We start from the raw sequence: 27,321 nt of genomic DNA, 5'->3' as shown, positions 1-27,321 counted from the left end.
TTGTCTCACAATGTTTTTTTTTATATTGTTCAATGTTCTGATATTGAACAATGTGAAAAAAAAAAGGTTGCCAAGTTTAGTCTCACATAATCAGATCAGACTTAGAAAAACATCTCACCATTTCTCCTCAAAATTTAGTGTCAGAATGGACTTCTTTTATACAACTCCAGCACTTGAAGTAAAAATAAAGTAGATCGAGACACAACTTAAATCAACCAGAGCAACTTGCTTTTATTCGATATTTAAAAAGAATCAATGAAGCCAATATAAAGGAGACACAAATGTGTCTCCCTTATTCCTTTCTACATTCAAATATACACTTTTACACCATGCAAAATACTTCAGTACTAATGGGGAACATGAGAAATAGATGTAAACCTCAACAATAATGTTACAATACAGTGATCTTTTAAATTCATGAATAAGACTCAGATTTTAAAGAATACTGCAAATATGTTTCAACACAATAAAAAAAGTTTTATATTTCACCTTATCAATCAATCAATTACATGAGGAATTATATGAAAATATAACAGTAAAAAGTCAAAATGCAATAGTACATGTAGTCCTCTATGGTCATTTATAGTCATCTTTTACATAACATCATATATCAGACATGTCCCTTCAATGATATAGTGTATTCACAATTTTCAAATATTAAACATGTAAACGGTATTGAATAAAAGTAACATTTCATGACAAAAGAAAAAAAAGACAAGTTTCATATACACTTTGTTGGAATTTATAATTTTAACTATTTTTTTTTTACGAGAAAAAGCATTTTCTTTCAAAATACGCAATATACAAAAAAGGTTGGCATTGCATTATTAAGGACATAAACAATCTTAAAACTACGATCTTACCATTGTTACGAAGAAATACTTCATTGACGATATTCTGGTACATGTAGATCAACATACTTCCAAGCCTCATCGAGTCAGCACGTCCACCAGAGTATATATATGCATCATTTAAAACCACTTCCCTGCTTTTTTTTCATAATTTATTCATAGCTTAATTGTACATGTATTAGATTTGCAGTTAAAGAGCATATCAGATAGTTATCTACAAAATACAGGTTTCTACATCAATGTTACATGTCTCAAATAATAATACATCAACGCAAATGACACTCATTTCTATACCATACGGCAGCATAAAGTACATGATTTTTCATTTTCAAATGGAAAAAAGAGGAACATTTATATCGCGCAATGAGAAAAAAAATTGCAAATTACAAGTCTTGTATCATTCAAAAACATAAGACACATTTTAGATTAAATAAGTAAATGCATTTTAAACATATGATTGTCAGAAGTACTATATTTGAATGACGAGGTGAATACGAAAAACATAATCATTTCAATAATAGCACAGGATGAAATCATTTAGTCCAAATTTTTGATTAATTTCTGATCACAAAAAAATATATATCAACAAAATGGGAAACAAGGAAAAAAGTCAAATATGTCTGCGATCGGTAATAAGATGAAATATTATTTTAAATAATTTATAGCATATGTATTATTTTGATACACAATGTTCATGACAATAAAAACATTATTGCATTTTTTTTTCTTATCCACTTACACTTTTCAGCACTGCGTGGGTGTGAACCGTCCGATACAAGCAATAGCCCAGTTCACCTCCTACTGCAAGGGAAAAGAACTCAACAATTCAAAATACCGCTTAAATAACAACGCAAAGTGACATCTCTCTTAAATACAAATATGCACATGTATTTAAGAGAGCAAAAAATAAAAATAAAATTTGGCATTGCATTAAAGATACTAGATGCAAGTTATATGTTATCAGTTTTCATTTTAAAAATCAATCATGTACTCATGCCCATACGTTGGAAAATTTATATCACGATGAATAGAAATAATACATGTACTACTCATAGGGGCCTAGGCCTCAATATAATAGTATACACATAAGTCTAGGTACATTTAAATATTTACATGGCTTACATATTCACTGAATTAATCTGTCATAATGGAATAATAAGTGTAAAACACTACAAACAACTCTTACATACCATAACTGTGATATACAACATCAAAATATACGTAACCTATTAGTCCTTCAGGCACAGGGGGGAAATGGGAATAAACACATTGAATAAAAAAGTCATATTGACAAAACAGCAAAAACTCTATTTACATTCTTTTTTCCAACTTCTGACTCTACTGCATTACAATTTTAATTATCTGTGATACAATCCTAAATGTTACATAAAAAAGTCTACCCTCTGAACGCCAATCTCCATTGGCTTGTACTACCATAAACAAAAAAAGCAAGGAATATGTGTATCGGCAAATCTATACCAGCAATGCATATCATGATTCTAACGAAGTGTTGAAGAATTCGTGAGAAGAGATACTTTAAAACTGCCTCACTGACCCTGCGAATATATAAGAACATGAAACAAAAATATTGCAAAATGGGTTTCCAAGGGGTTCCTTCTGCACCTGTAGAGAGAAGAGTCGTTAGGCCTGCAAGGTATACACAATATTAAGTTGAAGAATATGTACATGTATTTAAACTCAAAGGCCCGTATCCTGAAGTCAGGTTTAACTTAGACCATGGTCTAACTCTGCGCTGAAATTATGGGAAGCCAAAAGTGTCAACATTTTTATTCAGTTGTATGTTTATGTTTGCTGTGCTCTTTCCTGATTCATCGATGGTGAAGAAAATCATCTTTTTATACATCCTAGACAATTATGAATGATTTGAGAGCCTAATGAGCTGAAATATGGTATCTCTACTGTAGTGATTTATGTAAGAATTATCTATCCATACTTAAACCACAACTGTAAACCCGACTTCAGAATACGGGCCAAAGGCATTCTAGAAGAGATAAATGTTCATGATTGATATTTATGTCAGTCTATCTCAAGTAATCCATTATTGATTTGTGTGTTTCATAATACATGTGCCAACATCATAGCATATCATGAGACCTAATTTTCCTTGCAAGTTGACCACTTATTTTTTTTAAAGGCCTATAAGCACACACTACAAGCCTCTAGAAATTGAAAAACAAAAGAACAAGCGCAAGAAAAAATAAGCATGAATATGAAATCAGCGGATCTACCAGTGTGATCCCAGGAAAACTATGTTTCAATGACGTTTGTAATCATTTTGAAAAAGAAACACATTAATCAATGAATGGTGTTGAAATACTGTGGTCAACCAATATATCTGGATTATCGCAATGGACTAAAGGCCGGCGCAACTTGCGCACATGTATTATGTAATGCACAAACTGATAATGCCCAATGTTTAAGAAGTGATTGTTGCAGTATGAAAATTTACCATTATGTATCATCAGTCCGCAAGCCCTGAAAAAGTAGCTTCTTCTATCCAAGTGATATTCATGACTCGAGGGTTTTTGCACAGTTAATGAGCTTGGTACGGACCAAAACACCTCTTTTTATTCGGCCATTGCTGCTCTAAATATTGACCAAATTTCATGTTTTTGGTATCTTTGTAAAGAAGAAGAATCATTCTTTTAGGTCATGTGTTTGGATTTTTAAAAGAATGTTGTAATATAGGAAAAACTTTTGATCTAAAACATGAACAAAATATTTGTTTTCATGCAACAAAAGTTGTTGTTTTCACACTTAATTTCTGTTTGGGCACAAATTATTTTTAAATCATGATAAAGCTGAAGATCTTAGCTTTAATATGATATAATTTTTATAAGAAGATGTATTTTAGATGGGTCAGCAGCCAGCTTTTCATAGGCCAAGTACATTTTGCAGCTCAAAAACAAGAATACTGCGCTCTGATTGGTCATATAGACCACACACCCACGCAAATTCCAATGTTCCCCACACTGGGCCTCTGCAAGGTCACACTCACCATGTGGTAATCTCTTCAAATTACCCGCGCCTGTTTGTTTTGAAAACAGTATTCAGCCAATCAGAACTCTGGATTTTATGTTACTCAGAAATTTCAGAAATCTCGTCTTGCATCTTGATGGAAAAAGCTGGCTGCTGACCCATCTAAAAGATGCCACATATCAAGAGTGACATTGTAAGAAAGTATAGAGTTTGAGCTTTCTGATGATATAAATAATGTTGGTGCCTAAAACACAAAATGTTGCACAATTTGCAAGTGAAAACAGAGGAAGAAAATTCTGTTTGATGCATCTTTTTAGGTAAAAAATCCACTTATTTATCAAAATATTTCATTCAAAAGAAATGACCAATATAATAGAGTAACATTTACTCTTGCCCATGGAACAAAAATAATCAATATTACTCAAGGAGAAAGTGGTTAAATTCTTTGAGAAAGAAAGTCTCACAATTCACGAGATTTTGCAGGGACATGAATTCAGCCACGAGAGGACTTGGATAAATCTTGCTCATTAACACAGGGGCTTGCGGACTGTCATCCCCACTAAGTATATACATTCCAAGTTTAACCTTGATTGCATAATAGCCCTGGAACAATAATGTGACAGGATGTAAGATTTTGGAAGTTAAGACTAGAGCTGAGTCATTAATTTTTTTTTTTTTTTTTTTTTTTTTTGGGGGGGGGGGGTTAAAAAGACTTATGTTATCCAACTGTTTGAATTAAACAAAAAAATTATTATCAGGAACCCCCCCCCTTCCCCGTTTAGATTGCCTAAAGCTTTTAAATGGACTTCGATAGGAAACAATGTTCATTTAAATCAAAATTGATTTCATTTGAATCTTTGAATCTGTTTAACAGTTTGATTCAGCCCTAGACAAGGCTCTGTGTGTTAGACGACCAACACCACCCCCCCCCCTCAAAAAAACAAAAAAACATAAAAATTAACAAAAGGGAAGCTGGCTGGAATGATGGCGAGATAAAAGAGGTAACATTACTGCAATGCCAGGCAAGGCAGAGTAAGCCACTATCTCTATAATCAACAGCAACACCACCACCATTGACATGATCAATAAATCACCAATATATATCTTTCCAGATTTTACAGAAATTTTCCCTACTGAGATATCTTGTTACATCCATGTAGATGCTACACAAATGTTTGTGTAAACTAAAAAGGCCGATCCCAACCAACTTCCCCATCGTTTTAAGTGGTAATATAAATTGAAAAGTAATATAATTCTCTGAACTTCGTACAAAATGGTATCTACAACTAACCGAAGCCATATTCATGAATACAAACAAGACAGTATTGCACTAAATATTTATAAACCCATATTAATCCTTATTAAGATTATGCAGATCTGTAAAAAAACAGAAAAAAAAAATTGCAGAGAAATATAATAAAAATTGGTGTCCCAGAGACCAGTCCCATTCGTCCAGATTGTAATGGAGTACTGAATAATGATAATCCATACAATGCATTTAGAAGTACAGTCAGTGGTAAAGTGTACAACTATAAACTTATTTTCTATCAAACTTTAGATGGGAGCTGCGCTTCCTTCGTAACATCCAGCAACATGAATCAAAGGTGTGAAACAAATATCAATATCAAAATAAATGCATACGCAGTCACATATCTCTCAAATACAGTACTCATCAAACATTCAAATGTCAATACAATAGGGGCAAATCCCACCAGAACATTCCTATGCAAATGGAAGGAATAAACTAATGTAAAATGCATATTTGGAAGTATGACGGAACCTAATTTTTACAATTTTTTCAGGAAGCATTTGTCTGGTGTGTAAAGCAGAATCAACTGGCACTTTGCTGAAGTTGAGACTTAATATACACAAACTTCATTAAATATGCATGACTAAGAAAGAAGACATTGAATATCATGTTCAGCTCCGGAGCATGAATTCTGGTTGGGCAAACAGGGGGCTACGGTCAATAAATGAAAGCATAATTGAAGATCATCATGGCATGATTTCATGAGGTTGTCAGCATCTACAAGTTGACATTCTTAAAACAATTTTTGTTTAATCCTTGGTTTCAATTAACTACATGTAATTGTTGGATGTCACAACATGGTAATTGGAATGTCTTGTTGTTGCTGAAAACTTTCCGAAGCAATGATGAGACTATTAGTCCCCGGATTTAGAAAGAACCGATTCAAGTATTCATTTATTTGAAAGTATTAATAAAAAAGAGATGCATCATTTCTTAAAATTAAGAAACAAAATTAGGAACGATACCACTTCGCACATAAAAAAAAAAGGAAATTTATGAAACAATCAATTAAAATAATCCAACCTATGTGAGTTTCCGAAGAATCTAAAACAATTCAGAGCAATTGGTTTCAAGCATACAACATATGCATCATAATAATTTTCACCATTAACATAATCAAGACTCAAGAACTTTAATATTAGCTTTCTAAACATATGTTAAACCAAAGTTAGTCAAGTATAAAAATAGTGCTAAATGGTAACTGTAAATGTACTTCTCTCAATTCACAAAACCTGCAACCCTGCACATACCATTTAATCAAAGAAGTAAATAATTACATTTTCCTTCCAAATACCCAACTAAATATTTTTTAAAGAGTTTTAATGACTAGATAGAGCTCTAAAATTCATCTTATGTCATTTTAAAACTATAATACAATCAATCAATATGAAACATCAAACAATAGAGAGATAAAAGAGCGAGAGAATGAGACAAAAATATCTGAATTCAAGGATAACTTTCAATAAATTCAATGTGATCGGTGGTGTATCAAGTTAAAAAGGGCAATATCAATTACCATTGCAAAATCCAAGGAAAAGGAGAAAACAAAACAATAAAATCAGCATTTTATAAACATTCCAAATACATGTATGTTTATACTACATTAATGGTATTATCATCAATGATACATGTATAACCATGAAAAACCAGGGAATAGCCCATAAAGAAATCAACAAAGCTGGCTCTATTAATGTCATTGCACAAAGGTTATTCAAACTCAAATCGTGTCCTTCCTTGAAAAACATTCTGATTTATGATTACCACCCCTGCCCCAAAAGTAGAACTGGAATTCCTTTTAAAGTGTCAAGAAGCCTTAACAAGTTAAATATTGATAGTTGCGTAATCACGATTGTCATTTGTCAATAATACTGTATAAACATGCAAGTGATGGAAAGTGACCAGATTTTAATTATGTGTTAGAATGAAATCAGAATTCAATATTTTTGGCATCAATATAAAATGCATCAATATATCAAAAACAATAAAATTACATTTTATTTGTTATATTGAAAATAAATAATTAACAGTTAACTGATCAACCACTAGAAACTTCTTTTCCTTATGTTATATAAAAAAAGGATTATCAAAATCTTGATGCATTTTCTTTATAATAAAATAAATGTTACCACAAATTGGAAAATTAATTACAATAGAGGTAATTCAAAATAAAATTAATGTGAAATTATGTAGCAAACCAAAGCAGCCCCTTCCTCTTAAAACAAAATAACTTCTTGAGCAAAATTCAGTTTCCCCAAATTTCTAGCGATTAACCAGTTAACCGCTAATATCAAAGTCTTTACCATTTTTTTTTCATCTCAATTACATTATATCATAATACATAAAATGTTGATAAAATGCAATGTTTTAGACTTGAGAATGACAACAAAATCTTGCATATATCCATGTAAAATATCAAGAATCATAAATTCAAAAGTCAACTTGAATATGGCAATACAAAAGCAATCCATCAAAGTCATAAAATTCACATTTTTTTATTATCTTTTTTATCTTACCTTCAATTGAGGAAAGGAATGGAGCTGCTAATTAGCCTGAAAAAGAAATTTGCCAAATTTCTTGCATACAAATAAGTGAGCAAAGTGCAATGTACATTAATATTGGAGCACCATGGTCATGTAAAAAGACAAACGATAATATTGAATGTCATAAGAGGGCATAAATGTGGGGAATAAATAATTGATGCAAATGCTGATCATTCTGGGGAAATAATGAGCACAAATGATAACTTCATCAATAATCCTCCAAATAATTGCATATAATTCCCACGAAAATCAAATTAGAAAGTCTAGATCTTATCACGAGAGATATTCAATCAAATATAGAAATAAAATGCAATACAATAATTTATAAAAGGTTATGTTTTATTAGAGACTTTGGCAAAAAAGAAGATCCCTAATCTAGCTTTATATAGTTGACCTAAATGAATTAAAAAAGAGCAACCGGTGCACAAAGAAGAAACTAGAAGTAGAAACATTATAGGAATACAGAAATGGTCTCATTCAATGAAGTCCACTTGAAACACAAAAGTTAATTGATTCATATTGTTATTGTTTCAGACAATACTTTTAGCATGATATGAGTAATAGAAAAGAGAAATTGAATACTTCAAAGTGTTCAATTGATGTAATTATATCTTGAGATCAAAAGGCATCCTAATTCCTATCTATACTATTGAAAGGCTATAACTTCTGGATAAGACATAGTATAACAAGTGGTCTCAAAATACTACAAATTTAGTCAGTTTGAAACTGGCCAAGAAGAAGTCCTTTTGTTTTTTTAGTTAAATGCTCAATTTAGTTGAATACAATGCTTTACTTGTGTTTTCTCCCATTATTTTACTGCATGCTACAAAGGCAGGATTTTTTATCAATTTTTTTTTTCCTATTGTAACTTTTTTTATCAAATGTTATGCTATTATTCAAAGAAATTAATTCCCAGGGATGGACTTGCCTTCAGACTTCTTCAGTATAATATGCATCAGTAAGCAAAGAATTGATGGCGGAAATTTGATTCAAGGTCAGAAAGAAAAGAAAAAACACACACACACACACATACAGGCAACCAATCAATAAATTACACACAAAAGAAAACCCTCAAAAATACTGTCCACTCTTCTCTGTTCCTGAAAATAATAACCAATACCTCATACAGACTCGTACACGCAAATTTCACACACACTCTTTGACATACAGTTCAATCGAAGAATTTGATTGGAAGCTACCACTATTATTAAAAACATGATACTTCAGACAAGCTTTAATTTCAATACTTATCTCACCATTAAGACTACTAAAAGCACAGTAACACCCCCCCCCCCCAATAATAATAAATAAAAAAAATATGCAGCATTTTAGGGCAGGAATCCCATTACATATCTTTCCCAGCAACTTCCCTGCACTCTCCATCGTTTTGGTCAATGCAGGAGTGTGACGGATTAGCAATGACAAAGAGACTCGCAGGATTTCTGCCAAAAGACACAGCCCATTTCCCCCCCCCCCCCCAGAATCCCAAGGTGAAAAAAAAAGCTTCACACAAAACAGCTTTCACACTCGATCAATAACTTCCGCTCAAATCATTTTTCTTTCAGTTAGAGAAATTTAGCGCTCCAGACAATTATTTTCAAAACCCTGCTATGCAAGAGTACTGTTCCATACAAATGCACAACAGTTCATTCAGCAACATAAGTTTAATGCAAAGTTACTTCTACTGCTGGGAGGTATGAAGTAAACTATTGATGTCATTTTGATCCACTAGATAAACTTTTCCAATCTCTCTCCTCACTGCCACCCCTCACCCCTTTCTTCCTTCCAGACTGAAAACTATTGAGTTGGGGGATATACTCTGATCAGAAAAAATCAAAGCAAGTTTATTTTGTGGGGGAAGGGGAGAATAAATAGTATATAACCAAGTAGAGATCTAAAAAAAAAAAAAAAAATGCAATTGTTCATCCTGGCATCCCATAACCCGCATCATGAAAACTCTATACGATATCAAACCTGGAAACAACTTAGTTCAGTCTGCAAATATAATAGAAGTGTATAGTAATTGTGAAGGAATAACTTTGAAGCATTTGGATTGATATGTAAATAAGGTATATATATTCAATGCAGGGATGCCAGCCAGTTTTAGTCATTGGGCCTGAAAGAAGGCCAATAAAAGGTAACATTCCTATATGTGCTGTACAATATAAAGCCTGAAATAAGATAAAATGTATACCTTCTTGAAATGCCTGTAGGAATTACAAAATGTGTGAGCCAATAAATGGATATGTTGTATGTTTGTGTATATTTATTTATGTATTACTTACCTGTGGCGTGGGTGTCTGTCCCTGGTTAGGTTGGTTCATGATCATAGCTTGCTGCTGAAAGTACTCCATCCATTGTTGAGAGTAGTCCTGGGGCTGTTGGCCTCCCTGGGTAGCAGCTATACAACAAAGGAGGCAAAGAAAGGAGAAGTCAACAGAATGCATCATCAGAAACAGTTCTCCTGTTCAAGTTGTGGCCCTCAGGTACCGTTTTAAGAGTCCTGAGGCTGTCATCTGCCACATGATACAGGATTGCCTGGCAGCCTTGCCCGATCCTCGTTATTGTTTACCCGTTCGCAACAATGGGAAGATAAGATGGTAAGAGGACATCAAGAGGGGTTCTTGCAAAAGGGCACACCCTAAACGTATTAGGAATATGTACTTGTATTTTATATGTTAAACATATACCAGGAATTCTAAGAATGCAAAGGGTCAAAATGGTTTTGTTTCTATTCATTTGCTTATGGGACCAATCATATCCACTTATGTAAATATACATTTTTCCACCTCTCCCTGTCTTTCTGTATTGGCACGTTATCTAGAAGTCAAAGATAAATGAAGAGGAAAATTTATATCACTCTGCTAATCCCAGCAATGCTCCAAGTAGTAGAGAGGTGGTCCAAAGCTTCTAAAAAAGGTATAAAACAAATAAAATAATTTAATAATTTTCTTTTGAATGCTTGCTGAAGATGAATTTGTTTATGCAACTGGGTGATTATGCTCTTGGGTAAAGGAATCATTATGCTCAACACAAATCTATACCCATTGTTTTATGAATTTGCGGACAGGCTGCTTAATGCAAAACTAGATTATTCCATACCAAAGTTTTACCCATTTTCCCCCACCCGTATATACCAAAGTTTTTTCCCGAATTGTCTAATAACATGTTAGTACACAAGCACTGTTAGGGTAATATAACTAATCTACTTCATAATTTGAGTTACATGTAACTTGCAGTACCTTGATTTTTGTAGTACTCGACCCACTGGCGGTACGTGTCTTGATTGCCGGCAGCGTTATTGGCTACATTTCACAAAACGAAAACAAAATTGGGGAAATGAAAAAAAAAAGAAGAGATGGTAAGTTGAATGATTTAAAAACTTAAATACTGGTTTTATTCAGAGAGCAGCCTGCCTTCATCTAATTCAGATCCAACGGATCAAATGACCGCTATCAAACTTTTCATCTGGGGCTAATTTCATAAAACTTGTATACTAACAAATTTGCAACAGTTAAAAGCTACTGAAATCCTTCAATCTGATTGGTTGCTAGTAAAATTTGTTATAGAAATTGAGCAACTGTTATTATAACAAGTCTTAATAAAATGGAACCTGGTTTGTAAGGATACCTCCCCTTCCCTGCCACACTCACACAACACACAAGAGCTTTGTCGTTAGCATTGTAATACATTCGAGTGATGTGTGAAAGAGCTGCTCAAGATCATTTAAGCAGAATTTGATATTAGCAAGCATAACAGTGCATATACAACAACTATTCTGCATAGATTGCAGGTTACAGCACACAGAAGCATGATTCTCATCATCGTAAATTGTTCCTTAAAGAAGCACCGCCTTGCCTCTTGTCAGTCCTCCTTTCCAGCAACAAATCTGAGATTTAAGTTTATCTTTATAAACCCAACCAACTTGAAATGAATAATCAAATAGATGGTTTTTCATCTCAGCACAGCCACAATTCATGCCTCCATCATTGTGCCAGATCCGTAACATTCATACCCTATTTTCAAATGTACAAGACACTTCAATGGGTACATATATATCACTCAAAGATGTAAGTTTGAACTAGTGTCACAGCACTCACTGAAAGGGGGGGGGGGTATTACAAAATCAGATTCAAAAGTCAATGCTGATCCATGTGTAAACATGGGCTTATGTTTCATAAAGTTCTTTGAAAGTTAGGCACAGAGTTTTCCCCCCATTTTAACATAGTGGGAGGGAATTTTCGGTAACCCTTGTCAACAAAGATTGGCTTTGACCTTGATTTGGCAACCAATAATAGGTCACTTATTATGCGTAAGGTGGCATGTAATTTACGAGCAGCTTTATGACACAACACCATATTCAACGACAGAGAAATGTTGACAGGCCTACTATCAAACTCTACCCACAGATGTATCAGAGTAGTGTTAGCGAATCCTGTCTTTGTTCTAGCATCTATCCGTACACCCTGGAATTACATACAGAACTAAAGCAGGGTTCAGGATAATGCATTTAGACCGGGAAAACATAAGAAAAATTTGTGATTAATCAGCAAACAGCCAAGGTTAATCAAGATGATTGTTCCATTTGAGTTGCTCAAACATCACTTGCAAACCTTTGTAATAAACCTTAGGCATGAGACTTCGTAATCTCAAGGTGCCCTCCCTCAGAGGATATAGGAATACACATAAATTAGGTTGTTAGAGATGCGCCAGCTGCAGATCACCAATGCATGCAAGGCAATGACCTCAAGGTGGAGGCCCGATGACGTCAATGCATAAGATCTATACAGGCCTAGGGTTTCTAAAACAAAATAGCCCCCAAACCTCACTTGAGGCTTTCCCTATTCCAGTCCTTGATAAGTCAACAGTACTTCCGAATTTTACAACACCATCCTGGTTGTTTAACGAATGGTAAAGTCCAATGGAGATCTGCTCATGAGATTTTAAATGTAAAACAAACTAAATAAAAACTAAAAGGATAGTGACACCATCAGGGAAAACACATTATTGAGGATACTTCTCACCGCACTGCACCGCAAGGCACTACACCAACAGACAATGATAAAGGGTTCCAGTGACCCCACTCACCTTGACCTTGCTGAGCATCGGTAGACTGTGGGGCAGAGGTGCTTGGGTTGGTCTGCACAGTGCTGGCCGGCTGGCTGGTAGGAGCCTGCTGCTGCTGCTGGTGATAGTATTGCTGGTAGTAAGCGGCATAAGGGTTGCTGTCTCCGTAACCAGAAGCATCAGGGGCTTGTTGAGGGGCCTGCTGTTGGGGTGGCTGCTGCTGTGGCTGCTCGATATTCACATCAAAATGAGATAGCAATAATTAATTTCTTCCCAAAAACGAGTTCACAACTTCTGTGTCATGAGGACAATCACTCTATTGGATTCTGCACATCCTTCTAGCTCAGAGAAGACATCTTTCTCACTTGCATTTTGTATAATTTTCATGGAGAATAAATATAAACAGTAGGGGAAGGCGGGGTAAGTTGTGACACTTTTTGCATTTTGCATGTTAGAACTGATACGACTAATAATATTGTAGAAACAAGTACCTTGCCTTTAAATTTGATTCTTGGGAAATATTTTTCCCCTATATATAACTTTCTACCTCCACACTGAAAGTCATTGTGACCTTTGAAAAAAACGATGTCAAATGGCCCAACTTGCCCCACAAAAACTATGTACAACATGTATGCAGGAAGAACCAGCATGCCAATTTTTTTTTAAAATCTTTTCACTTGCTAATTTTTTATAAATACTTACATCCTCTAAAAGTAAAAAGAACTGTCATGTGAATTTGCTCCCCACTGCCTGCATATCAATGGCTTTTTTTATTATTATTATTATACATTACAAGAATTACCATGGCTCAACTTGCCCCATGTTGGCTGGCTCAAATTACCCCAGTCCAAACTTAATGCGATATTTTCACATCCACACATTTCTTATGCATCCATCATGTAAAAGACTATGACAAGAATGAGAATCCATACCTGGACTAACAATATTGTTATAATTTCTTTATTATATTTAAAGACGTGTGTGGGTAAAAAGCACTGATCTATTTCACACCCCTTTTTATTTTTTTGCTGAAATTTGTATTTTTCCCTCTAAAAAAGTATGTTTTGTTTCAAAGTTGACAAGAATGTGGTGGGGTTGAAGGTTATGTAATGGGTCATCAATACATGACACCACCACAATGTCCGACTCATTCATTATTGGCCTGGGGGTGGTGGCTCAACTTGCCCCTATGCTCAACTTACCCCGCCTTCCCCTACAGTATGGAATGATATTGCACTGATGGACTTTGAAAGATGGGCGATATTTAAGTTTTGGGTGTCTAACCCTCATTTCTATTCTATTAAAATCTCTAATTGAATGAAGAAAACAGGACAAAAGTCATTTCAGGAAGGTCATACATACTTTATGGAATTATTGCCCGGATGCTACTTCTAAACAAGCAATTTTTTCAACATTCAGCTATACACTATACAGTCGGACTGGTGAAACAGGTAAACAGTAAGCACGGAGGAATTGTCATTGTCAGCAAATCGAAACAATGATTCCAATGAAATTTTCAGAGCTGACCATGTCAGACAGTCCCAACACCTTTTAAAAGAAACAGTGGTCCTAATCGACAGGGACCTGGCATTTGCTCCTGCAACAATTGCTCTTTATTTCTGAGATGGCATAGAGTTTATGGTTGTGAAAGGGCGTCTTTCTTCAGAATAGGATGTAGGATGGGATTTGAGATGGGTTCAAGCTTATCTGATCAGGGACCCGTTGCAGAAAGAGTTGCAATCAAACGCAACTCTAAAAATCACGCGCAACGTGATTTTCGACCAATCAACAGCGCGCATTTGGGACTTGCGATTGATTTTTTGACTTACGTTTAAACGCAACTCTTTCTGCAACGGGCCCCAGAGCAACTGTCGCCACAACAAATATATGAAGTCCTAATCAACAAGCTGCAGTTCTTACCTGTTGTTGCTGCCACTGGTTGTATGTATTCCATCCCTGTTGGTTATTGTACCCTTGGACTGGTGGTTGTTGAGGACCACTGCAATATAAACAAATTTTAAAAAAAGATAGTGTCATAGTCTATGAGTCACCATCAAAATCACCGACATAATCATAATAACAAGGTAGGCATCAGGGTTTAAAAGGCACCAAATACAAACTACCATATCAACTCCCCCCTTCCCTCTTCTTGTTCCCCCTTTATTTCTCACAATTATAATTTTTATATTCTTTCTTTAGTCAACTACCTGGTGCAAATGTGAATTATTTCACTTTCCACAAACAATGAAAAGTTATAAATCTATCTTATTTTCCGCAGAATGAAAGGGATATAAGGCAAACATGATTAAAGAACATCTTCTTCACATTCTCAAAATGACATCCAGAAACTTTCATCAGTAAGAATGGAATAATTTTTTTTGCATTTATTTCCAACCCCTATTACATTTCACCTTATATACTACCTCCTATATCCATTATGTAAACAAGGCGCCTACAAGGCAACAGTTCTATCCTTCACTGCAAAGGAATGCATAAACAATATTGGTAATAAAAAAAGACTCACCCTGGCGGACCACCAAATCGGGGTCCCTGAGGACCACCGGGTCCACCTCCTGGGCCACCTGGTCCACCAGGTCCTCCAAGTCCACCTGGTCCTCCTGGACCGCCAGGTCCCTGTAAGCAAACCATGAAAAGAAGGAACTTCGTAATGGAAAATCCAGAAATTAGAATTTCGCATTTACTTGTCTACAGAATACATACACTTCAAATTTTTTTCCATAGTTTCATTGAACTTGTATATATCTATTGAGATACCCTGCTTGAACATGATAAAAAAATAAAATGTTAATCTCATCAACCCCTTCCCACCCCCTCCAATCATCTTTTATTACCAACCAAAACCCAAGCTCCACCTACCCCATCGACTTTTTCATCGATCAGGCTCCTGGCATAGTCGACTTGCTCCGGGTCACCTGAGATGAGGAAGGCCTTCTGTCCTGGTGGATGTTGACCATGGCTAATCTCTACATGTGCTCCTGACTGGGACATGATAGCTCTGATGTTCTCACCGCCTGCATCAGCCCATCCAATCGTCATTACCAAGAAGTAGTTCCAGCGACATCAGTTATCATCATCACATCCAAGATAGTTTGAATATTTTGTTTGTAATGCATGTGTGTGTGTGTGTTTGTATGACATTTTTTTTCAGAATCCATAGATTGCGTTCATAGGATATTTACATTCAAAGAATGTATGACAATGTCAAGCAAATGGCAAAAGAGGAAACAAAACATCAAATATGGTGAGTTTTCTGCAATTTACATGTTCAGGTAAGCACATAAACTAGAAAAAAAAAACTAAATATACTGCGCTAAAAATATTCAATCTAAATCTCGTGACATATTTGTTTACATGAAATAAGACCAAAATTTAAAGAAAGGAAATCAATACATCATCAATACTTGAATTCATATGAATATAATCTGAAATAGGTTATGAGCATAAACCAAATATATTAGACACTTTACCTCTGCCAATGACCAAGCCACATTTTCCAGCGGGTACATGGTGTTCGTGGGCTGGACCACCAGGTGCACCTCCTCCTCTGCCACCACCCATGGGGCCTCCCATGCCACCAAAGTCTCCTCCCCTGTTGCCGCCTCCCCTGTTGCCAAAGTTTGGTCCACCACCGCCTCGACCACGCCCCCTACCACGGTCACCCATCCATGGGCCAGGTCCGCCCATGTCAGGGCCATCCATTTGCATTCTATTCTCCTAAAGGGAGGACATTTACAGATGATAAACACTTAAAATAATTTTTAAAGGGTTGCACAACTGCCTATGAAATGAACTATTCCGGAGTTTTACATTTATTCAAAATGATATCACAATCAAAATGCATGCTTTACGTTCTTCAAATGTGAAATGGTGACATATCTGCTACCTAGCTCCTCAAATTTTTGGCAGTTTATTTTGAAGGGACTAGGCCCGGGACTTACGGGTATTTTTGTCTTCGGGTACCCTGGGTAATTTTCGGGCGGGTACCCGAAAATCATGTTGCATGAAAAAGACTGGTGGAACAACCCCCATAACACAGTGGCATAGGTAACGTCATTCAGCTACTGCCGCAAGCCAATTTATGAATGAAAATAATAAGCATGCGCAGTACAAGCCTCTCGTGCCCCATGCAGTATTCCATCAAAACAAGTCCGCAATACTCGATCACCTCGTTCCTAAATCGACCTAGAATTCCAATTTCCTATTTTTATATGAATTATTAAAGGTTTTCTAGGAGGATATGTTTTCTCACTGATATCACATGGGTAAGCAAATTTTGATTACTTTGTGCTTTTTCATCAAAATCTTACAAAGTAGCATTGTATTGCATCGTGCTTGTGAGTTTGTAGAATCTATCGCTATGTGCATAAAGTCAATTGATTTCCATGTTTGGAGTGTCGAATGCGCCAGCCAATCACGACCGTGTTACCATTTTCGGTTAATGATGAACTGAAAATGGTAACACGAACGTGATTGGCTGGCGCTTCTTATGCTCAAGCTGGAAAAAGAAACATGGCGACAACTGAACGATCTCAGTCACAACTTGTTGATTTATAGATATTCCGAGGGTAATTGGTGAGATTCAAAATGAGACTTGGGTACTTTTGTGATGAGTTACAATCATGTCTTGCACTATGCAATACAAATCATATACATTTATGTTATATTGGTAAGCAATTTCGGGTATCGGGTATGGATTTTTCAGAGTACCCGAGGCATCCGGGCGGGACCTGGGTACCCGGGTTTTACTCCCAGCCCTAGAAGGGACTTTGTCACAAAATATTCCATTAATCTATTAATCTGATCATTAATTAACTCATCATTTTTCACAAACTTCTGAAAATACTCTCTGTTGACATGACTCTGAAAGCCGTACCCACAAATTTCAGGGTAAAGCCTTTGAAAGATTCAAGGCAGGTTTCTGTGGCATCAAGAATACACCCTGCACCCACAAAGAACAATTAGATGCAGGGCTCTAGCATGATGCATAAAACATACAGAATTGTTAATCAAAGACATTATTCAGTAGAAATCAGAACATTGGTTTTGCACTTCATACAAACGAGAACTGTAGCAAGCTACTGAAATCAGTGTATGAGGTTGCGAATTTGGTCTTATAAGTTGCATGAGACTTGAAGGAAAAAAGTCATGCAACATGTTTCTGTTTTTGCCAATAAGATTATAGTGTTTAGCAGATATATGTAGTGCTTTATCACAAAGAAGAATATTCTACGAATCTTCTTAGAGAAGTCCAAAGGTGGATATAACAAAAGAACATCTTACCCTTGCATTGTTGACCATTTCTCGTACCATTGTTTCAGCCCTTTGTACACTCTCCTGAGAGCCTTTGATGAGGGCAGTACGTTTTGGGGCATCCCGGCCTCCATCTATTTGAATGAAACAATTGACAAAATTTGAATTGCATAACAGTACCAAGAGGATTTGCTTGTTTTGATTTTTCAAAATCCTGAACCATGATTACGCATCAAATTCTATGACAACTAAGTAGAAGGGTTACAAGCAAAAAAGTAGAAAATCAGGACCCTTTGAAATTATACAAATATACCGGCTTTATACACATTTTCCCATAAAATCAGTGATTGCTGCAAGTACATTCCTGTACCACTAATGGTGCTTAGAAATGTTAATGTGACATAAGCATGCAGATGTTCAGTGGGGAACAAACTCCTTAGCAACTTACCTTCTTTGAACTGGACGCGAGCCCCCGTTTGCTCTTGGATCCTCTTAATCATTTCTCCTTTACGTCCAATTACCATGCCAACAGCATGCTTTGGAACAACCACTTCCTGTTACGGGTAAACAAATACGGATCATTAAACAACATGAAGAAATAAGAGGTATTGCTAAAAAAGATTCCCCCAATCTATCCCAATGTTGAAAGTAGCAATAAAATGCAAGGTCCTACATCAGACAAGAAAAATGGTTTCACACTTTGTCAATATTAAGCATTGTAAAACTAGATAAGTGAAAAATCTAAGATTAACGGTGACTTAAAATTCAGTTTTCAAACATCCAATATGTTCCTTGTCCGATTTCTTTCAAACTTTTCAACCTTATGTTACAAAGTACTCAAAGTATAATTCTCAAGGAATCATATAAAAATATATACACTCAGATTCTTGAAGGTAATATTGAAGTAAAAATCAACAATGTGAAGAACTCAAATTATAGATCAAACAGAAGCACAAACCGTTTCGCTATCAGCTCGGTAAAAGTCCTGCAAAGGGAGAGAAAAAAAATATTTTGCAATGATAAGAGAAAGTCAGTCACATGTAGACTTTCATGGAGTTGCAAGAGTGTAACATCAATTAAAAAAAATTGTTTTTTATCATTTTACAATTGGTCAACAACATGAAAGTCTACATGATGGAATACAATACTTACAGAGTGTAACATTAGAAAATGATCTTTCAGAGTCAAGAAAGAGGTGAATATCCTTCATTTGTTCAGTAGTTTAATTTCCAACTAAATCATAACAATTTCAAGTCAATATGGAAAATAGATGGCAATTTCATGAACATAGAGATGTAAAATGTGAAATTTCAGCAACTTTTGGGGAAGATTTTTTCCCCCAAGGCCCTAGATTTATATACGGCTAAACAGTTGTGAAAATAGGTAAACTTTTCTGCTTTAACGGTCAGATTTGAACGACATTTAAACATTTTGAATCAGCCCTTGATTATGTTTTGCATGTCACCAGAGAACACGGAATGTGATGTTTAGAACAATAACGGGTATGTACTTACCCCACCACTCTCATTGTTCTTGGCATTCTCCATCACCTCACTGACCATCCTCTTTGCCTCCTAAAGGTAAAACGGTTAGAAAGGTTATCAAAGCAAAAAGACGATTTGTGTGAAACTTAACAATGATTTCTCAAGTGTTCTCTCTTATAATTTAAAGCCCATCTTTAGCATTGGTAAAGGGGCAGAAATGAGAATAACATCCAAATATCATCCCATATTACAAATGTTAAACAAGGCAAAAGCGATTTTGTGTCTCGCCCACTTATGAAAATAACCAGAAATATCGTGATTTGCGAGGGCACGCAACAGAATTGTAACGAAACTTCATTGTGAAATGACTGGGATGGAATAAAACTTGTCATAAAAGTCTTGCAAGTAAACTTTAATGTTAACCCGAAAATATCCTTTGACCTTACCATGTGACCTCTGACTGCAGCATTACATGCAGGTCAACTAAGTACATCTACCATCCAAGTTTGGTTGAAAAGTGACTTACGGTTGCGGAGTTAGGTGTCATAAGAAAGTCTTGCATGTAAACTTTAACGTTGACCTGAAAATGACCTTTGACCTTACCATGTGACCTCCGACTGCAGCACAACATGCAGGTCCCCCAAGTCCATCTATCATCCAAGTTTGGTTGAAAAGTGACTTACGGTTGCGGAGTTCGGTGTCATAAGAGAGTCTTGCATGTAAACTTTAACATTGACCTGAAAATGACCATTGACCTTACCATGTGACCTCCGACTCCAGCATAACATGCAGGTCGCCTAAGTCCATCTACCATCTAAATCTAGTTAATTAGAGCAAATCTTTGATTTTACGAATAAATTAGCATACGGTAATTAATAAATTATGAGATTTTTCGGAAAATTTGATCCTACAGTCTTGGAGATTATGCCATGGGTAACGCACGTGCCAATTTTGGTCGCAATTGCACGGTCGACGGCCGAGATCATCAACCCCCCCCCCCCCCAGTCTTCTTAGGCATCAAAATAGCCCAGTCTGTTTAGGGTTAAGAAGGCTTTTAATATGAACAAGACAAAAATAAACAGATACTTTAATTTTGATCAGGTACCTGATCAAATTAAATTCTGATCAGAGCTGCCAACTTGAATTGTGAAAAAATCTTCTTTTTTTTAAAACCTTTTTATCCCATTTTTAAGCCTAAAATCCTAATTTATCCTTAATTAAAAAAGTCATTCTTTTAAGTTTCAAAATTCTATTTCTAGGGGAAAATACTATTTGGTGTCACTTTTCCTTAAAAAATACTACATAACGGGATAAAACCCTACTTGGCAGCTCTGTCTGATGGAAAAATCTGTAAATTATCCAATGCAACACATATTCAGTTTATATCCTTTACACCACAACTGTTTTATGGTACTTACATTAATATAATATAGTAATGAAATGGAATAGTGCAGAGCTGCCAAGTTGTATTTTGCATTTTCAGTATTCTTATCCCCCAAAATCAGTATTTTGACAAAAAAATCAGTATTTTTACAGTGTGAGATAAATATGCAGACCTGCCAACCTCTAGCTGGGAATGAAAAACTGTATTCTGGGATTTAAAAAAAACTGTATTTTTCCCTCAAGCTGCATGCAAGCTAAAATGCGCACTGCTCTTGCAGATGAAACAAAAAAACATTAAAACATGTGTATATCTTCACCCTGGTTATAACAAAATGATTGAAAAAAAAAGTTACCTGAAATTACATTGATCTAATAACCATATTTGTGTAAGTTTTATGAAACTTTTTTTTTTTTTTTTTTTACAAAAAACATATTTTTCAAAGAAAAAACGTACTGCCGTATTTTGGTTGCAAAAACGTACTAAATACGGCTACGTACTGGTTGGCAGGTCTGATAGTGCCATGTACTTTTTTTTTTTTTTTGGGGGGGGGGGTCAATTAGAGAATTAGAGAAGATACACAGCAAAAACTTTGTTTTGTAAAGGTTACATTCAATGAATTTTCACATTAAAAGCGAGGAACCAAAACAAATTAATTTTCCAGTAAATAGAGAGTTTTAGGAGCAGTGAACGAGAACGACGTAGCAGTCCTCTGATCGTTTGAATCAACGTCGTCGTCTGCCTTTGTTCACTACAGATGCGAATACTTTAGATTTTACTCGACTTGTACGTGTACGTACGTCCACGTGAAACAGCGCGATAACCAGCGGGTCATGACACGCTGCCCGACCCGGAAGATCTGGCGTACCATCGCCTGGCGACCCGGTCGGGTGGTTCGAAGGTGCAACTTGTGCACACTTGCCCTTCAATTGCTTTGATTCCTTTTTACGCGAGATAGGATATATATCGATATATATTTTGGAGATCAGAAAGCAATTTCAAATATGACAAACATAATGCATCATACAACTTACATTAATTTTGTGAAAAGTCACTGAAAACTGTGTTTTAAAAGGAAAAGGTTGATCTTCATGCTGGGCTTGAACGGTTAAAATGACGTCACTCACGTGCACGTCGACTATGATTTAGGAGAACCGCAACATGGATGTGGCGAGGTTCTCGATTCTGATAGTGGACGTGTGTGAGGACCCGAGGCATATGGCAGGCCAAAAAATGACGTCATCTTGTATCAGTCGTCTATGTTTCTCAAAGTGCTCAATGGAAAATCACTATCCCTACATGCATATCTTGTGCAATAGGAATTCTTATGGGTTTCACACACGTTATTTAGCAGGCAGTGTAAAAGGATTAATAAAGCAGATAATCTGTCTGCCTATGTTACACCCTACATTTCGAGAACAAGATTCAGACATTTTCTTATGCATGAAATCAAGAAAGAAAGGCTTCTATGTATTTTAACGAAAAATGTCAAAATACTGCACTGAGCTACTGTGGGACATAGATTCTGAGCACTTTGTTATTGAAAACGAACAAGGTAAAAGAGTTCCTTAAAATTGAACGTCAATGTCATCAAAAGGGCTTACCGCCACCTCTGGTATATAGTTTGATTAACATAGAAGTATTTTTTCTTTTATTCGGACTCCATGAAAGGTTTCTAAAGTTTTGATTTAATTAGAAAAATTGCAGTTACAATCGGGGTTGGAATAGGGGTACATGTTCATAGGGATGTAGTACATGTACTAGGCGGCAGGGCCTGTAACACGACAATTCATACACCCTATGTTTAAGAAGTTGTTAAGAGTACTGTCTTGCAGCTGAACCTACCTCTATCTTTTGAGGATCACCTGTCATCCTGAGTGGTTTGGACATGCCTGTGTTCACTGGACCATCTTGAATCATAACCATCCTTACTCCAGATCGGTCCTATAACGTCAACATGTACCCAATACAAGGATTAGATACATTCATTTCACAGGAAAACAATCTGAATGCACATTTCATGTGACATTCACATGCCCTCCATATATATGAAGGTAGACTTGCATTAACATATTCACAAAGCACACCTTTTACTATATTGTTCAAACACATAAACCTCTTCTAGGTTTATTTTTTTTTAAGACAAACAGATTGTTGTGGTCCAAAGAGACTTGGGGAAAGTTATCTATATTCATGAATGGAAAAAAAATGTGAAGCTTTATTTAACGATGGTGCATATCTTTGATGTGATAAATAACTTAGCGTCATTAATTCAAAATGGCATTTCAAATATACTGAAACAAATGACTACAATTTTCTAGATTTCATAAGGGGTAATACGCATGCCGATTTTTGTTGGGAACAAAGCGTCAACAGAAAAGCTTTTTTTGGGGGGGGAGAGCGGATTTCTCACCCAAATCCCATGTCTTTATACTTACACAAAGTGGATCATAAAGTCTCGCCTGATTTTGCGATTAATAAAATATGCAATATGATCTTTTGACCCATAGATGACCTCTGATCTTATCATCCTCATGAACACACATGTGGTATTACCCAATGATCTTTTTTTTTTTTTTGACCAACAGGAAAAGTGATCACTAGTTCTCTGCAGAAATTCATTAGGGTGAGACAAAAACTTTGTTCAGGCGAGACAAAAAAAAAATCATGGAGATCGCTATTTAAGTGGAATTCATGAGGCACTGAAAACTACTGCACTGTGAAAAAGTCTTCCTAATAATCAGAGAGGGGTAACTTGCCTGAAGTTGCTTTATCATTTCTCCTCCTTTTCCTATGACCAGGCCGACCTTCGTTGGAGGAATGAGCATTTCAACAGTCGTATTTCCTTCTGCTTCATTCTGACTGGTTTTCTTTACTATATCAAGGATGAGTGACTGGGCATATCTATGGAGTACAATAATGGATCAACCAATAAATGAATTGTACAAACAGTAACAGAAAATACAAAGGCTAATTTTCACTTGTGTACATGTTTAAATCATAGTTTTAACCTGTGGTTAACTGTAGGTAGTTAATCATGGGTGAAACAAATGGTGATGAACAAAGACAAGCATGAATTTCATAACTTGCACTTATCAAGGGACGAGCTCAAGAATTAGTCTTACAATCAGTTCTAGAGAGTAGATGATAAAAAGTTAATCACAAAAATCTATTTTGGGTAAACTGGGCTAAGTTAACGATTACACTGCCAGTGCTTACCAAGAAAATAAAATATGAATTACACATTATAAAATAGACCTTGTGCAAGGCAGCATACAAAAAAAGAAAGAAAAAACTGAATACAAAGAAACATACTTAACAGACTCGGGTGTTCCGGTCAGAGTGACTTGTCTGTCGCTTGACATCCCATTTTCTGAAAAAAATATCAGAAATAGTGAAAATATGGTAACTCAATAGAAAAAAAGCATTAGTTGAAATATAAATCTTATGAGGGCAATATACTCAGTGAAACCAGAAAAACTTTACACCTCACAAATCGCCAATCGATTGAAAAAAAAAGGTCATTAACGCAAAAGTTTGATATGTGCCCTGAAAGAGAATATTCTCCAAAATAATTTTACACCATTTGTGGTGATGTTTACACATGGATAATCAGGGGGTATTCTTTGCGATGAAAGATCTGATTTGTCTCAAAGAAGGGCATGACTGCAAGCAATGAATCCAGATGTCAATGAAGTCAAAACCTAAGTGTGTTGCAGTGACATTCATTGCAAAATAAACCTGTTCAATAAACACTTTTGTATAACAATTCTCAATGTACTTTAATGGTACATATATCCAATACCCAAAATCAACATGTATAACGATTTTTTGGCGCGATTGTGTAGATAACGGACGATATCCAGAGGGAGACCAACCACTCATATCACATAAACATACTCAATAATAAATTATCAAACCAGCTTGAGATAATTAATATTTATATTCATATAATATATCATGAAAAGCTGTACAGCTAGCACAAAGGAGCCACAAGGACCTAAGATTTTTTGAAGTAGGGAATTATACCCATGATTATAAGATTGGTAGACCTTGCATAAAATCATATTGCATTTTTAAACCTGACCCTACACCCTACATGTACATATATTTTACTCAAGTATGCTACTCAGATTTATGTTTTTACAGTCTGTACTTCTAACAATAACTTTAAGAATGCACAGTAAAGTAATTATCTTTGACCTTCATTTCAAGATAGAATTGAATGATTTTTTATCTCACCTGGGGCGATTTGAATATTACATGCAGATTCCGATTGTAATGCCGAGATTTGTTGTCCCTGACGACCAATTACTAAGGAGAGAGTATGGAATATCAATACATAGAAAATGGTCCTCCTTGGACATGTGTAACACATTGCATATGATAAACCAATGAATGAGATTGAGAAAGGGATTTGCGTAAATAAGTTTACAGGTACATGTAAACGCGTTCTTGTCAAAATCTTTGTAAACTTTCAGTGTGTTTAAACTCAGCATCTACAAAATATTGTATGAAGAACCACTTTTCATGATTGGTTGTATTTTTTTACTATGCAATTGACCCTAGATTCATTGATTTTTACCCCCAGTAACGAATACAATATTTTTCTATCTAAATGGTAAATTTTCAATCAATTGTAACAATATTAATGACAGACACGAGGATGGAGTGAAATTGAAAATTGTACACTTTTATTGAATGGGAGAATTTTGAACATGTTACAAGTACATCTCTAACATACATAAATTAGCATTTATGTATAAATTTTTATCAATATGCAATTTTCATCTTTTGATTATTCAGCTGTTCAAAATTATGAACAAGATAGTTATAAACCAATTACCCTCTTGATATTTGACTTGAAGAGTAATAGCACGAGCATGATAAACTTTACATAGAATTTTTGGTGTATACTCACTGAGACCAACCATCTTATTTGGCACAAAGAATTCTTCTGTTTTTTCACCGGGGTGACTGAAAACAACAAAACAGAACAATCTTTTTTGTAAGTGAATGGATCAACTATACTTAATACTTAGACCAACCAGCTTGTTTGGCACTAAGATTTCATCATTTATTGAACCATGACCCCTGAAATGTAAAAAATTATGAAGAACATAGAAGATGACGAAAAGGAAAGAAAGGGTTAAGAAATGTCAATGAACAAAGTAATTCAGGAAGAAGATGAATGCCAAAAGCAAGGCTGAAAGGGAGGAGTGCGTGAGAAAAACACACTGCGTATGAAAGTGTAAATGAGAATGACAGAATGGGTGTCTTGTTTTAGAGAGCAAGTGTTTGCATGCAAAAGAGATTGACTGGATAACATGTAGACACTTATTCTAATCTAAGAACAGTAGGTCTTACATGTATCTCCATACCATCTGAATATGCTGAAGTCATTAGATCTTTCTATTAGTTAACAATTACGTTAAGTGCTATCAAGTCTAATCTTCATATTGTCTCATCCAAACTCTGGCTATTTTGTCTGATTAACCAGTTTCCATAGAAAGAAGAATGAAATTAAACTTATTAATATGAAAAGACTGGGGTAGATCTCACTCCTAGGTTTTTACAAAAAAGAATGCCTGAAATAACCGGTCAAAATGGTTTGTTAATAGGTACATGTAGACCTACTACAACCAGAAACGTTCAGTATTAACAGTCACTATCCTAGACCGATCAAAGGAAGACAAGTCTAGCAGTACTCTAAACAATTTAGAAATCTAGGAAGCAATTCTTTAGTGAGACGACTACAATAAGAGTCTGCTGGACGGCTCCACATGGAACGCGAGTTCAGTGTACTAAGAAACTGAAGAATACAGTCTTCATCATAACAGGGGGTACCCGTTTGCTTGGCAGGAAATTTGTATGTACTGGAGGGCAATTTGAACAGTTCTGAACACAAGCATTGGACCCAGCTAACCAACACCTGACCTAAAGTACCCAGCAAAACAATGCGATTGTCACAGAAACAAAGCATATGCCATGGGACCATTCCATAAAACTGGTTGGAAGTTACGCAGGACTCCGACTGGTGACCCCTGTGCTAAATGACGTATCCCAAATAGCTTATGAAGCCGACTTATCACCTAAGAACATGTTCCAGTCATGTACAACTCGACAGCCATCTTTATGAAACATAACCCTTAACCAGTTCATTAGAAAAGTGCAGGAAGATGACTGAACAGAACCATGCAATTGATATAAAATAGTGCATTTCTTGACATATAAAAGTTTATCTATTCTTACGTCATGGTGTTCGCTGGTGCTGCCCTTGGCATCCCTGGTAGAGAAGCACCAAAAGCTGGAAGAGTAAACATTCAAAAATAAAAATAAAACAGAAAGATATCCAGGACAACTTTCAAAAACTTATAAGGATTTCCAAGACGACGTATGGTGAGCAAAAACAGCAGTT

At 35.6% G+C, this 27,321-nt stretch overlaps 1 protein-coding gene across 1 annotated transcript in view; it reads right to left on the bottom strand.

Annotated features, from left to right (window-relative positions):
• Positions 1–206: 206 nt before the first annotated feature.
• Positions 207–27,321, bottom strand: part of LOC129277380 (far upstream element-binding protein 1-like) — a 36,698-nt gene continuing 9,583 nt past the window's right edge. The window contains exons 3-20 of the mRNA XM_064110018.1: positions 27,156–27,210; positions 25,825–25,880; positions 25,146–25,217; positions 24,219–24,276; positions 23,663–23,807; positions 22,749–22,847; positions 19,553–19,612; positions 18,997–19,023; positions 18,487–18,592; positions 18,069–18,172; positions 16,256–16,502; positions 15,645–15,799; positions 15,292–15,401; positions 14,688–14,766; positions 12,789–12,993; positions 10,943–11,005; positions 9,986–10,101; positions 207–2,407 (exon numbers count right to left, since the gene is read on the bottom strand). Coding sequence (XP_063966088.1) covers positions 2,399–2,407; positions 9,986–10,101; positions 10,943–11,005; positions 12,789–12,993; positions 14,688–14,766; positions 15,292–15,401; positions 15,645–15,799; positions 16,256–16,502; positions 18,069–18,172; positions 18,487–18,592; positions 18,997–19,023; positions 19,553–19,612; positions 22,749–22,847; positions 23,663–23,807; positions 24,219–24,276; positions 25,146–25,217; positions 25,825–25,880; positions 27,156–27,210 — 1,766 coding nt within the window. The 3' untranslated portion in view covers positions 207–2,398. The remainder of the gene's footprint in view (positions 2,408–9,985; positions 10,102–10,942; positions 11,006–12,788; positions 12,994–14,687; positions 14,767–15,291; positions 15,402–15,644; positions 15,800–16,255; positions 16,503–18,068; positions 18,173–18,486; positions 18,593–18,996; positions 19,024–19,552; positions 19,613–22,748; positions 22,848–23,662; positions 23,808–24,218; positions 24,277–25,145; positions 25,218–25,824; positions 25,881–27,155; positions 27,211–27,321) is intronic.

The sequence above is a fragment of the Lytechinus pictus genome, chromosome 15, assembly GCF_037042905.1.
Source record: "Lytechinus pictus isolate F3 Inbred chromosome 15, Lp3.0, whole genome shotgun sequence".
Classification (NCBI taxonomy): domain Eukaryota; kingdom Metazoa; phylum Echinodermata; class Echinoidea; order Temnopleuroida; family Toxopneustidae; genus Lytechinus; species Lytechinus pictus.
The sequence above is the reverse complement of the archived record's forward strand: the minus strand, read 5'-3'. Positions and strand labels throughout refer to the sequence as shown.